General features: G+C 37.6%; 1 protein-coding gene across 1 annotated transcript in view; it reads left to right on the top strand.

Annotated features, from left to right (window-relative positions):
* The window catches only part of LOC121436922 (coagulation factor VIII-like), a 145,037-nt gene that overhangs the window by 52,311 nt on the left and 78,540 nt on the right, over positions 1-14,186 (top strand). Inside the window, exon 14 of the mRNA XM_041636819.1 lies at positions 10,656-13,635. Within this exon, the coding sequence (XP_041492753.1) occupies positions 10,656-13,635 (2,980 nt within the window). The remainder of the gene's footprint in view (positions 1-10,655; positions 13,636-14,186) is intronic.

Raw genomic sequence — 14,186 nt, 5'->3', positions numbered from 1 at the left:
GGCATCTGGGTTGTTTCCAGGTTCTGGCTATTACAAATAATACTGCTATGAACATAGTTGAACAAATGCTTTTGTAGTATGATAGGGCATCTCTTGGGTATATTCCCAAGAGTGGTATTGCTGGATCCTGGGGTAGGTTGATCCCAAATTTCCTGAGAAACCACCACATTGATTTCCAAAGTGGTTGCACAAGTTTGCATTCCCACCAGCAATGGATGAGTGTTCTCCTTACTCCACATCCTCTCCAGCAAAGGTTATCATTAGTGTTTTTTATTTTAGCCATTCTGACAGGTGTAAGATGCTATCTCAAGGTTGTTTTGATTTGCATTTTCCTGATAACTAAGGAGGTTGAGCATGACCTTAAGTGTCTTTTGGCCATTTGAACTTCTTCTGTTGAGAATTCTCTGTTCAGTTCAGTGCCCCATTTTTTTAATTGGGTTGATTAGATTTTAGAGTCTAGTTTCTTGAGTTCTTTATATATTTAGGAGATCAGACAATTGTCTGTTGCGGGGTTGGTGAAGATCTTCTCCCAGTCAGTGCATTGCCTTTTTGTCTTAGTGACAGTGTCCTTTGCTTTACAGAAGCTTCTCAGTTTCAGGAGGTCCCATTTATTCTATGTTGCCCTTAATGCCTGTTCTGCTGGGGTTATACGTAGGAAGTGGTCTCCTGTCCCCATGTGTTGTAGAGTACTTCCCACTTTCTCTTCTATCAGGTTCAGTGTGGTCAGATTTATATTGAGGTCTTTAATCCATTTGGACTTGAGTTTTGTGCATGGTGATAGATATGGATCGATTTTCATTCTTCTACAGGTTGACATCCAGTTGTGCCAACACCATTTGTTAAAGATGCTTTCTTTCTTCCATTGTATACTTTTAGCTCCTTTGTCGAAAATCAGGTGTTCATAGGTTTGTGGGTTAAAATCCGGGTCTTCTACTCGATTCCATAGATCGACTTCTCTGTTTTTATGCCAATACCAAGTTGTTTTTAATACTGTAGCTCTGTAATAGAGTTTGAGGTCAGGGATGGTAATGCCTCTGGAAGTTCCTTTATTGTATAAGATTGTTTTCGCTATCCTGGTTTTTTGTATTTCCATATAAAGTTGATTATTGTTCTCTCAAGGTCTGTGAAGAATTTTCCTGGGATTTTAATGGGGATTGCATTGAATCTATAGATTGCTTTTGGGAGAATTGCCATTTTTACTATGCTGAGCCTCCCAATCCAAGAGCAAGGGAGATCCTTCCAGTTTGTGGTATGCTCTTCAATTTCTTTCTTCAAAGACTTAAAGTTCTTGTCAAAAAGATCTTTCACTTCCTTGGTTAGAGTTACCCCAAGATATTTTATGCTGTTTGTGTCTATCGTGAAAGGTGATGTTTCTCTGATTTCCTTCTCTGCATCCTTATCCTTTGTGTATAGGAGGGCAACTGATTTTTTTGAGTTGATCTTGTATCCTGCCACATTACTAAAGGTGTTTATCAGCTGTAGGAGTTCTTTGGTAGAGTTTTTGGGGTCACTTATGTACACTATCATATCATCTACAAATAGCAAAATTTAACTTCTTCCTAGCCAATTTGAATCCCCTTGATCTCCTTATCTTGTCTTATTGCTAGTGCAAGAACTTCAAGCACTATATTGAAGAGGTATGGAGAGAGTGGGCAGCTTTGTCGTGTTCCTGATTTTAGTGGAATGGTTTTGAGTTTCTCTCCATTTAATTTGATGTTAGCTGTTGGCTTGCTGTAAATAGCTTTTTATTATATTTAGGTATGAATTTGTATCCCTAATCTCTCCCAGACCTTTATCATAAAGGGGTGTTGAATTTTGTCAAATGCTTTTGCAGCATCTAATGAAATGATCATATGATTTTTTCTTTCAATTTATTTATATGATGGATTACATTGATAGATTTTCATATGTTGAACCAGCCCTGCATTTCTGGGATGAAGCCTACTTTATCATAATGGATAATTTTTCTAAGGTGTTCTTTGGATTGTTTTCTGTGTTTCTGTTTTGTTGATTTCAGTCCTCAGTTTGATTATTTACAGTCTTCTACTCCCCCTGTGTGAGTCTGCTTCTTTTTTTTCTAGAGCTTTCAGGTGTGCTGTTAAGTCTCCAATGTGTGCTTTCTCTGTTTTTTTTTTTTTTTTTAAGTGGGCACTTAGTGCTATGAACTTTCCTCTTAGGACTGCTTTCATACTGTCCCATAGGTCTGAGTATGTTGTCTCTTTATTTTCATTAAATTCAAGGAAGACTTTAATTTCTTTCTTTATTTCTTCCTTGACCCAGGGGTGATTCAGTAGTTGACAGTTCAGTTTCCATGAGTTTGTAGGCATTCTGGGGGTAGCATTGTTGTTGAATTCTAGTTAATCCATGGTGATCTGATAAGACACAGGTGGTTGCTAATATTTTTTTTGTATCTGTGGAAGTTTGCTTTGTTACTGAATATGTGGTCAATTTTCAAGAAGGTTCCATGAGCTGCAGAGAAGAAGGTATATTCTTTCCTATTTAGGTGGAATGTTCTATAGATGTCTGTTAAGTCCATTTGATTCATTACCTCCATTAATTCTCTTATTTCTCTGTTAGGTTTCTGTCTGATTGACCTGTCATTGGTGAGAGAGCTGTGTTGAAGTCTCCTACTATTAGTGTGTGTGGTTTGATGACTGCCTTGTGTTCTAGAAGTGTTTCTTTTATATAAGTGGGTGCTTTTATATTAGGGGCATAGATATTCAGGATTGAGACTTCATCCTGATGAATTATTCCTGTTATGAGTATAAAATGTCCATCTCCATCTATTCTGATTGATTTTAGTTTGAAGTCAATTTTGTTAGAAATTAGTATGGGCACACCCGCTTGTTTCTTAGGTCCATTTGCTTGAAAAAACTTTTCCCAACCCTTTACTCTGAGTAGGTGTCTGTCTTCGTGGTTGAGGTGTGTTTCTTGTAAACAGCAGAATGTTGGATCCTGTTTTCGTATCCAGTCTCTTAGTCTGTGCCTTTTTATAGGTGAATTGAGTCCATTAATATTAAGTGATATTAATGTCCAGTGGTTGTTGACTCCGGTTATTTTATCTATTTATTCATTTTTTGGGGGTAGTAGGGTTTGTGTGGTTCCCTTCTTTGAGTTGTGGTTGTGAAGGTCGCTAGATGTTTGAGTTATTGTAGGCATTGTTGGCAATGTTGAATTCCTTGGGTTGTGATTTTATTAAGGATATTCTGTATTCCAAGCACTATAATCATTGGTAATGTATGGCAGCACCAGCTCTGTATTGTATTTTGATTTTCAGTAGTTTGAATATTATGTTTCTATGCTTGGAAAGAGAGAGAGATTAGATAGATAGGAAAGAGAAAGGTAGTATATTTTGTGTGGTGTTGTCTTACCTCATTTATATAATTTGGTGTCTCGTCAATTTTAAGAAATATTTGTCTGTAGACAGAGACTGCACTTTCATTTCCCGGCTGGCCAGACCCAAATAATCACACAAATAATTTGGCCAATGGCTCTGGTGTATTCCTATATAGCTTTTATATCTTAAATTAGCATATTTCTATTAATCTATGTATCATATCGAGGCTGTGGCCTACCAGTAATGTTCTGGCATCTTTCTCCTTCAGCAGCTCCACGGTCTTTTCTTGACTCCTCTCTCTCTCTCTCTCTCTCTCTCTCTCTCTCTCTCTCTCTCTCTCTCTCTCTCTCTCTCTCTTCAGACTTCCCACCTGGCTTTATTCTGCTACGTTATTGGCCAAAACAGCTTTATTTACCAACCAATAAAAGCAAAACATATACAGAAGGACATCCCACATCATCTGCCCTTTTCTGTCTAATTAAAAAGGAAGGCTTTAACTTTAACATAGTAAAATTACATATACAAAACATTTATCAAGCAAGAATTATAGTTATAAAATTTAGTCCATTTATATTTGTCAAATTAAGAAAACACTATCATTTATCCTATCTAAGTCTAAAGTTTTATATCTGATTTATCTTTTATCATAACTAAGGAAAACTATAATTATAACTGTCTAGTCGTCAACTCCATCAAAGACCCCAGAAGGATATAATATTACCTATGTAAACAGTAAGTCCATTGTAAGTAACTTCCAAAACTCTAGAAATTATAGAGACATCTCTCTATCTGGACAGTCACTCAAAGTTCTTCAGTAACATTGGGGCATCCATCTTTAGCTTACAGGCCTAAAGTATCTAGCAGACTTTTCAGTGAAGCAGGAAATTTGAAGATCTGTTTTGCCTTGTATTGGCAATGTTCATCAGTTAGTCTCTTCTGTTTTCTTCAGAATGCCTGACAGTTTCCTCTGTGAAACAGAAACCCTGAAGGATCATCCTGTCCTTTGGAAAGTTCAGTAGTCACTTTTGTATGGGTCCTACATGTCCAGTTCATACAGCATAATAATCAAGTAGTCCAGGCAAGAGCAGTTTCTTGCCCAAATGGCTAGCCCTATCACATTGAAGGCAAATTCCATAATGACTTTCTTCAGTGCCCATCAATCAACCTTTCTGAAGTAATCGATGATTCCAAAAGTAGATATATCTCATTGTTGAGAAAACTCTAAGTTCTTAAAACATTTTAAATGCCATATTCTGTAGGTGTTTGATGTGTTGAAGATTATCTAACTGAAATATATCCCTATATATCTAGAAAACCTAAAATAAAAGTTTGAGTATTATAAATGGCTACCTAGTCATCTTTGTTTCTTAATATACATTACATTTTTAATGAGCTATATAAACATACCTTAAACAAGAGTAGAAATATACATATAACAAAATTGACCTTAAATTTGTAACAATAAACCAAAGTCCATACCTATGTAAAGTATTCATTTCTATATCATATCAATCCCCTTTTTTTAGAAAGACCTTGACTGTGGCCATTAACCATTTATAATAAACACCTCATAAATGAAAACAAGCATTTATAAACAGTATTGGAGAATTTGTGCATAGCTTTTTACATGATTTTCTGCTGATTGTGGGTGTTGTTACTCAGGCCTTTCATGGGGTATCCTGTATGGTTGATTCATCTCAGCCAACAGTCCTGAAGCTATCTATCATGGATGTTGGACCACCTGGGGCATTGCTTCAGTGGGTCTCATTTGATGAAACCATATTAGTTGGTAAGGAATCCATAGCTTTCTATCCTCTGTGGAAACAAAAGCAGAACCTCTTTTCCAAAGTAACATGTCCTTAGACATAAATTTTGAAGTCAAGATGCCTTTAAAATATATAGGTTGGTTTAGCTTAGCAGCCTATACAATGAAATAGCTCTCTGTACTTAGTTCATTCACAATTAAAAAAATTCAAAGAAAACACAATAATATACATAATCTAGACTTGTGTATTTTATCTTTACATGGCCTTTTTTTACTCAATTTTTAATTTTTTAATTTTTTTTTTGAGACAGGACTTCTCTGTGTTTCTTTGGCTGTCATAGATCTCACTCTATAGACCAGGCTATCCTTGAACTCAGAGATCTGCCTGCCTCTGCCTCCCAAGTGCTAGGATTAAAGGCACGCACCACCATGTCTGACTACTCTAGTTCTTTTTTTAAGGATTTTTTCTATTCTTTTTCTTTTTTCCCAAGCCTATGTATATTTTTAAATATATTGTAAACTGTTTAGAAGTTTTTGTTTTTGATTTTAATTTGAATCTGCCTTTACTGTATATCTCTATCTTTTGTTGAGCTCATGAATCTTTAATCTGTTAAACAGCATGCTAGAATTAAGGTTGTAGCTTTGGCTGTTGACTCTGTCCCATTCCTTAGCTTCTGAGAGTCTAGCTTCATGGTAGAGGTACTGGCGAGAGCCATGTTTATTGCCATAACTCTGTGGAGTTTTAAGGTCCATGTCATCACCACAAAGCCTGCCTGACTACTCATAAACACCATTTAAGTGTTCAGTGGCAGAGCCTCTTAAAAGAGCTGTAAAGATTTTGCCATTTATGCTGCATCAGCTCCTTTTAAAGAAGCCACACATTTCCTTGCCTCTAGCTTACCTACCTGAGGCAATGCTGCTACCAAGAAGCCTTGCTTGACTCTGTTCTTTTTTTGTCCAGAATCCATTTTTTAAATGATTTATTTATTTATTATGTATACAGTGTTCTATCTGTCTGTATGCTTGCTGGCCAGAAGAGGGCACCAGATCTCATTACAGATCCCATGTGGTTGCTGGGAATTGAACTCAGGGCTTCTGGAAGAGCAGTCAGTGCTCTTAACCTCTGAGCCATCTCTCCAGCCCCAGAATCCATTTTTAAAAGTTTTGTCAGACTTTATGTGAAAATTCTTGTCCCACATTGGTTTCTGTCCTGTTGACCTGTCCATTGGTGAGAGAGGAGTGTTGAAGTCTCCTACTATTAGTGTGTGGGGTTTGATGTGTGCTTTGAGTTCTAGTAATATTTCTTTTACATATGTGGGTGCTTTTATATTAGGGGCATAGATATTCAGGATTGAGACTTCATCCTGATGAACTGTTCCTGTCATGAGTATAAAGTGTCCATCTCCATCTCTTCTGATTGATTTTAGTATGAAATCAATTTTGTTAGATATTAGTATAGCCACACCTCCTTGTTTCTTAGGTCCGTTTGAATGAAAAACCTTTTCCCAACCCTTTACTCTGAGTAAATGTCTGTCTTTGTGGTTGAGGTGTGTTTCTTGTAAACAGCAGAATGTTGGTCCTGTTTTCGCATCCATTCTCTTAACCTGTGCCTTTTTATAGGTGGATTGAGTCCATTGATATTAAGTAATATTAATGACCAGTGGTTGTTAACTCCAGTTTTGTTTTGTTTTGTTTTGTTTTTTGGTTTTTTGAGACAGGGTTTCTCTGTGGTTTTGGAGCCTGTCCTGGAACTAGCTCTTGTAGACCAGGCTGGTCTCGAACTCACAGAGATCTGCCTGCCTCTGCCTCCCAAGTGCTGGGATTAAAGGCGTGCGCCACCACCGCCCGGTGGTAGAGTTTATGTCTTTCCCTTCTTTCAGTTCTGCTGGTGGAGAGTTGTCAGATGCCTGTGTTATTATGGGTGTTGTTGGGTTCCCTGGGTTATGATTTTCCTTCTAGTTCTTTCTGTAAGACTGGGTTTGTGGCTACATATTGTTTAAATTTCTTTTTATCCTGGAATATCTTGTTTTCTCCATTGATGGTGAAAGAATGCTTGGCTGGGTATAGTAATCTGGGCTTGCATCCATGGTCTCTCAGTTTCTGCAGCACATGGATCCAAGACCTTCTGGCTTTAATGGTTTCCATTGAGAAGTCAGGTGTAATTCTGATAAGTTCCCCTTTATATGTTACTTGACCTTTTTCCTTTGCAGCTCTTAATATTTGTTCTTTATTCTGTATGTTTTATGTTTTGATTATTATATGATGAGGGGAGGCTTTTTTTTTGATCCTGTCTATTTGGTGTTCTGTATGCTTCTTGTAACTTCATAGGAATATCCTTCTTTAGATTGGGAAAGTTTTCTTCTATAATTTTGTTGAATATATTTTCTGGGTTTTTGAGCTGTAATTCTTCTTCTTCTACCCGTATTATTCTTAGGTTTGGTCTTTTCATGGTGTCCCAGATTTCCTGGATATTTTGTGACAAGAATTTGTTGGATTTGCTGTTTTCTGTGATCAGTGTGTTTATTTCCTCTATAGCATCTTCAGCATCTGAGATTCTTTCTTCTATCTCTTGTATTCTGTTTGTTAGTCTTGTCTCTGTAGTTTCTGTTCATTTACCCAGATTTTCCATATCCTGCCATCTCTTGGTTTTTGTTTTCTTCATTGCCTCCATTTCAGTTTTCAGGTCTTGAACTGCTTCCCTTACCTGTTTGATTGCTTTTTCTTGCTTTTCTAGGGTATCTTTGAGGGATTTATTCATTTCTTCTAACTTTTTGTTAGTCTTCTCATCTATTTCTTTAAAGGAGTTTTTTATATCTTGTTTAATGGTCTCTAACATTTTCATAATGTTATATCTAAAGTCTATTTCTTCTACTTCTTCAGGATTAAGATGTTCAATTCTTCCTGCTGTATGTTTGCTGGATTCTGGTGTTATTGTGTTGTTTTTCAGATTGTTGGAGGAATTTTTGCATTGGTGCCTGCCCATCTCTGCCTTCAAATGCTGTTAGGAGAGTCTTGGTGGCTTGGTCTGATCTTTGCTGTGGCTACCTGTGTACTTGGGGGTTTTTCTTGGTCTGCCCTCTCTTAGGTCCCCTAAGCACTGGAGTTGTCTCTCAGATCCTCTCCACCCTGAAGTAGGCCCTCCCGATGGATCTTCTGCTACAGGCTCAGGGCCACTTGCTGGCCAGGGACCTCACAGACAAAAGTGCAGGCTTGCTGGGTGCAGGCTCAGTGGAACAAAGTTAAACTCCTGCAGCAGTTGCACTCACAACTTTGTCCCCAGACCCTCAGCCCTTAAGCAGGCTGAGTTGGGGGATCCTATGACCCTGCAGATGGGAAGGGGGTGCCTGGGGAGAAGCTGGGATGGGATAGGAAGAGAAGGCAGTAGCCTGGGAGAGAAGGCCCCACTGAATTGTTGTAATAGGAGTGGTGGGCTGCATTCCTGGCACCCGGCCGCCCGCACGGCTAGCTTTATACCCGAAATAATTACATGAAAACTGTATTCTTTTAAACACTGCTTGGCCCATTAGTTCCAGCCTCTTATTGGCTAGCTCTTACATATTGATCTAACCCATTTCTAATAATCTGTGTAGCCCACAAGGTGGCTTACCAGGAAAGATCTTAACCTGCGGCTGTGTCGGGTGGGATAATCATGGCGACTCACTGACTCAACTTCTTTCTCCCAGCATTCTATTCTGTTTACTCCACCCACCTAAAAGTTGGTCTATCAAATGGGCCAAGGCAGTTTCTTTATTAATTAACCAATGAAAGCAACAGATTAGAAAGAAATCACTCCCACATCACTGAATGGCCAAAAAGTTTAGGGGATTGGAGGGTGCCTGTGCTCCCTTTCCAGGGCGAGCATCCGGCTGGCCAGTCGGGCACACACTTACTTCTCTGGATGGCTCTTCTGGTACAGGATCCGGGCCCCTTGCTGGCAAGGGACCTCACAGACCTTTATTTTAATTTCATATAATATTCATTTTGCATCTGGCTTACAATGTTCTTTTCGGGCCATAGTTATAAAACCATTCTTAGATGAATACACTTACTTAAATAATAAGTCTTCCAGATCTGATAAGATTTTCCTTCTTAATTCTACCTTGCTTTTTGAGACAGAGTCTCTCATTGAACTTGGAGTTCATTGATTGACTAGGTGGGATGGCCAATGAACTATAGGGATCTGCATCCCAACCCTCTGAGATTACAGACATGCAAATTTTTTTACTTGAATTTAGAATACTAATCTAGAGATAATTTGGTTAAGGGTGGGGTGTGTTAATGCCTTCCTTTAATCAAGCATTCTGGAAACTGAGTGGGGGGCAGATTTCTGAGTTTGAAGCCATCCTGATTCAAATAGTGAGTTTTAGGTCAGTCAGGGCTTACACAGGCCTGGTCTCAAAATGAGAGAGTAGTAGAAGAAGAGGAAGAGACTTTTGTCTTTAGTCAAACTACATTGCCTGACTTTTGTAATACAGCAATCTTCTTGCATTACAACTATAACTAAATATAAATGAAAACGGACATTTTAACTAGTTCTTACATCTCAATCCAGTATCTTAAATAATAGATACTTCGGATCGGCGAAATAATCAGTGAGTAAACTACTTGTCACACAGATCACCAGACAGAACCCATGGAAAAAGCAAGGCATGATAACATACATCCATAATCCCAGTGTTCCTACAGCAAGGGAAGAATCTAAGACAGGAGAATCCTCAGAAGCATACAGGCCATCTAGCCTGGCATATGCAAAAGAAAACAGACAGATCCTATCTTAAACAAGGTGGGGGGCAATACATGTATTGACACCAAAAGTTGACCTCTGACCTACAAACATGCACTATCGCATATGCATGCACAAGTGAGCACACACCATAGAGAATGAAAGCATAATGTATTATAGTCCAAATGCCTTCAACTCTGGGATCATTCTTTCTAAACCTGAGGCTGAATTATCATCAGCTTGGGACTTTTCTCCACCTCAGAATCAAAACCTTGTTCCTGGTTTCTATAACTGATCAGCAATCCACTATTTTGTTGGGAAAAATTCTATAATCACTTCTTGAGAATATCTGCATTAGAAATAGTTAAATGTTACATCATTGCACATTGCAAATGCTTTTTATTATATTTGTTACTTTAATGTGTGCATATGTGTGTAGGCACATATGTCATATCACAGGTGTAAAGGTAAGAGGCCAACTGCAGGACTCAATTCTCTCCTTCTATTATGTGGATTCTAAAAATTGCACTCAGGTCATCAGGCTTGGCAGCAAACATTTTTACCCACTGAACGCTCTCAATAGGCCTCAATATCCCTTTCTTGTGATCGATCAGAAACATCCATAGCACAGTAGCAGCAATGCAATAATGACTTTTACCGCCTTTGTTGGATTTTAATATATGGAGAGGATTTGACCAAATAACCTATAATGTAATTGTCTTGAATAGCATTTCTTCATTTGTCTAGAAATAAGAGAGAACACCCAATACAGAAATTACCTAGAACCTGGGTTATGAATAACCAGAGTTTTATTTTTTTCTCATTTTCAGGTTTATGGGTCTTGGGATGTCATAATTCTGACTTTCGGAAGAGAGGTATGACAGCTTTGCTGAAAGTTTCTAGTTGTGACAAGAGTATTAGTGATTATTATGGAGAAATGTATGAAGATATTCAAACACAGTTGGTGAATGACAACATCATTGAACCCAGAAGCTTTTTCCAAAATTCAAATCATCCTAACACTAGGGGAAAAAAATTCACAGCCACTACAATTCTAGAAAATTATGTAGAGAAGATTAAACCTCAGTTTGGAGAGACAGCAGAGACGTTTAAAGTGCAAAGTGTCTCCTCTAGTGACTTGTTGATGCTTTTGGGACAGAGCCATCCTACTCCACATGGTTTATCCTTATTAGATAACCAAAAAGCCATCTATGAAGCTATTCCTGATGATCATTCACTTGATGCAATAGACAGCAATGAAGACTCATCTAAAGAGACCCAAGTTAGGTCAGAACACTATCAAAGTGGGAAAATAGTATTTACTCCTGAGCCAGACTGCCAGTTAAGCTCAAATAAAAGTTTGGAGACAACTATAGATGTAAAGTGGAAGAAACTTGATTTACAAGTTTCTGGTTTGCAAAATAATCTAATGACCACAACAATTCTGTCAGATAACTGGACAGCAATTTCTGAAGAGGCAGATTATTCAGAATCTCCAAGTATGCCAGTTCACTTTATTAGTAAATTAAGCACCATTTCATTTGGTAAAAAAACACATCCCTTTATTCGGTCTCATGCACCTCTGAGCATTAGTGAAGGAAATAGTGATTCCAACTTGTTAGATGCAACTTTAATAAATAATCAAGAAAGTTCACTGGGAGATAATATATCATCAATAGAGAATGATAGATTACTCAAAAAGAAGAGATTTTATGGAATTGCTTTATTAGCCAAAGATAGTACTTTATTCAAAGATAATATCTCTTTGATGAAAACAAATGAGACATATAATCGTTCAACCACTAATGGAAAAGTTCACATTGACAGCCCAGCATCAATTGAGAATAGTACTGCAGTCTTGCAAGATACTGTATTAAAAATCAATAGTGAAATTCAAGGATTAGCACCTTTGATTCATGATGGAGTACTTTCAGGCAAAAATACTATAAATTTGAGACTGAAGCATATGCTAAATAGAACTGCCTCATCAAAAAATAAAGAAATATTTCACCAAAACGATAAAGATCCTATTACACAGGATAAAGAAAGTACAATCATGCCATTTTTCAAGATGCTGTTGCCAGAGTCAGCAAACTGGATGAATCAGACCAATGTAAATAACTCCTTGAACTCTGAGCAAGGGCCTGGTCTAAAGCAATTAGTATATTTAATGTTAGAAAAGTCTGTGAAAAATGAGAATTTCTTGTCAGAGAAGAAGAAAGTGATACTAGAACAAGATGGATTCACAAAGGACACAGGACTCAAGCATAGGGTTTTTTCAAGCAACATGAGTATATTTCTTACCACCTTGCCTAATATACAAGAAAATGATAGGTACAATCAAGAAAAAGATATTCAGGAAGAGATAGAAAAGGAAGCATCAATCAAAGAAAAAGTAATTTTGCCTCAGGTACACATAGCAGCTGGTTCTAAGAACTTCCTGAAAGACATTTTCTTTCTAGGCAGTAGGCAAAATATAAGTTTAGATGAAGAGATACCTGCACTAATACTTCAAGACATCAGCTCATTAAACAACTCAACAAATACAGTAGAGATTCAGATGGCCCATTTCTTTAAAAGAAGGGAGGATGAGGAAACAAATTCAGAAGGCTTGATAAATAAAACTAGAGAAGCAGTAAAGAACTATCTAACCCAGAAGAATATTATTACTCAACGTAGTAAACGAGCTTTGGGACAATTCAGACTCAGTGCCTCAACTCAATGGCCTCAAACCATGAACTATTTGACAAAGAGTATTATTACACAGATAGATCACAGCAAGGAAGGGGGAAAGTCCATTATTAAGTCTCCCTTATTGGATTCTACAATGATTAAAAGCATCACTCAGAAAAATAGTTCTGGATCACACATTGTAAAAACTTCAGCATTTCTACCAACAGATCCCAAGAGAATCCCATTTCAAGACAAATTTTTTCATGTTATAGCATCATCCTACACTTATGACATTAAGACAAAAAATTCTAGAGTTCAAAAAAGTAGTCATTTCTTAAAAGAAACCAAGAGAAATAACTCTTCTTTAACCATCTTACCATGGGAGAGGATCATAAACCAAGGAAAATTTGCCTCCCCAGGGACAAGTAATACAAACTCAGTCACATATAAGAAACTTGGGGACATTCTTCTCTTGAAACCAGTCTTGCCTGAAGAATCTGACAAAGTTGAATTGCTTCCTCAAATTTCCATTCATGAAAAAGAACTTTTGCCTAAAAAAACTAGCCATGAATTTCGTGGACACCTGGATCTCATGAAAGAGGTCTTTCTTCAGAAAACACAGGAAGCAAAGAGACATGTGGAAAGTCTGAAAGGAACAAGAGAGAGCTCTGAAAAGACTCCCTCTAAACTGCTGGACCATCATACTTCACAGATACCAAAAGATAAGTGGAAATCCAAAGAGAAGTCACCAGAAATTACACCCATTAAGAGAGAGGATACCATTTTGTCTCTGAGCCCTCATGAAAACAATCATTCAGTAGTAGCAAATGAGAAACAAAATTGTTCCCAAAGAGAAGCCTCTTGGGTAAAGCAAGGTCAGACTCAAAGATTGTGCTCTCAAAACCCACCAGTCTTGAAACGCCGTCAAAGGGAACTTAGTGCTTTTCAGTCAGAACAAGAAGCAACTGATTATGATTCTATCACTGTTGAAACAAATGAGGATTTTGACATTTATGGTGAAGATATAAAGCAGGATCCCCGCAGCTTTCAACAGAAGACGCGGCACTATTTTATTGCAGCTGTGGAGCGGCTCTGGGACTATGGAATGAGTACATCCCCCCACGTTCTACGAAATAGGTTTGTATCTATTGGTTTTTTTCTATGCTATTGTGACCTTTGATATTCTAGGTGTCAAAATGATTTTATAAAAAGTCGTCATTGTCCATCAACCCTATGAGCTGCAAGAGGAATCTTTTAATGAAAACTCTGAAAGTAGAAGTGAAGTGTATGGTAAAAAAGTTGATGGTGTACATAGGAATGTTTTCTAAAACATAGGAAATCCAAAAGAAAAAAATCAATCAATTGATTTTAAGAGAGCCAAAGGAGGTTGTGCTGGAGAAGAGAAAGCACAGGCAAATTTAGAGGAAAGGCATAAGAACAATCAGTCAACAAATATAACAACACCTACTGTATGACAGATACTATTGCAGACACCTGAGTACAGCATAGCAAGAGCTTACCTTCCCTTAGAACAAGAGAGAACAACTAGTATAAAAACAATTAAGGGAGGACTAGGGTGATGGCTTAGTCAATAAAGTGCATGATGTGAAAACGTAAAGACCTAAGTTCAGCAGAGGACTCAAGTTCAGTTTCCAGCACCCGTGTCAGGTGACTAATATCTGTAACTT

This window comes from Microtus oregoni, unplaced genomic scaffold, assembly GCF_018167655.1.
Source record: "Microtus oregoni isolate MIOR12 unplaced genomic scaffold, Mior012 000050F_007, whole genome shotgun sequence".
In the NCBI taxonomy this organism is placed as follows: domain Eukaryota; kingdom Metazoa; phylum Chordata; class Mammalia; order Rodentia; family Cricetidae; genus Microtus; species Microtus oregoni.
The sequence above is the reverse complement of the archived record's forward strand: the minus strand, read 5'-3'. Positions and strand labels throughout refer to the sequence as shown.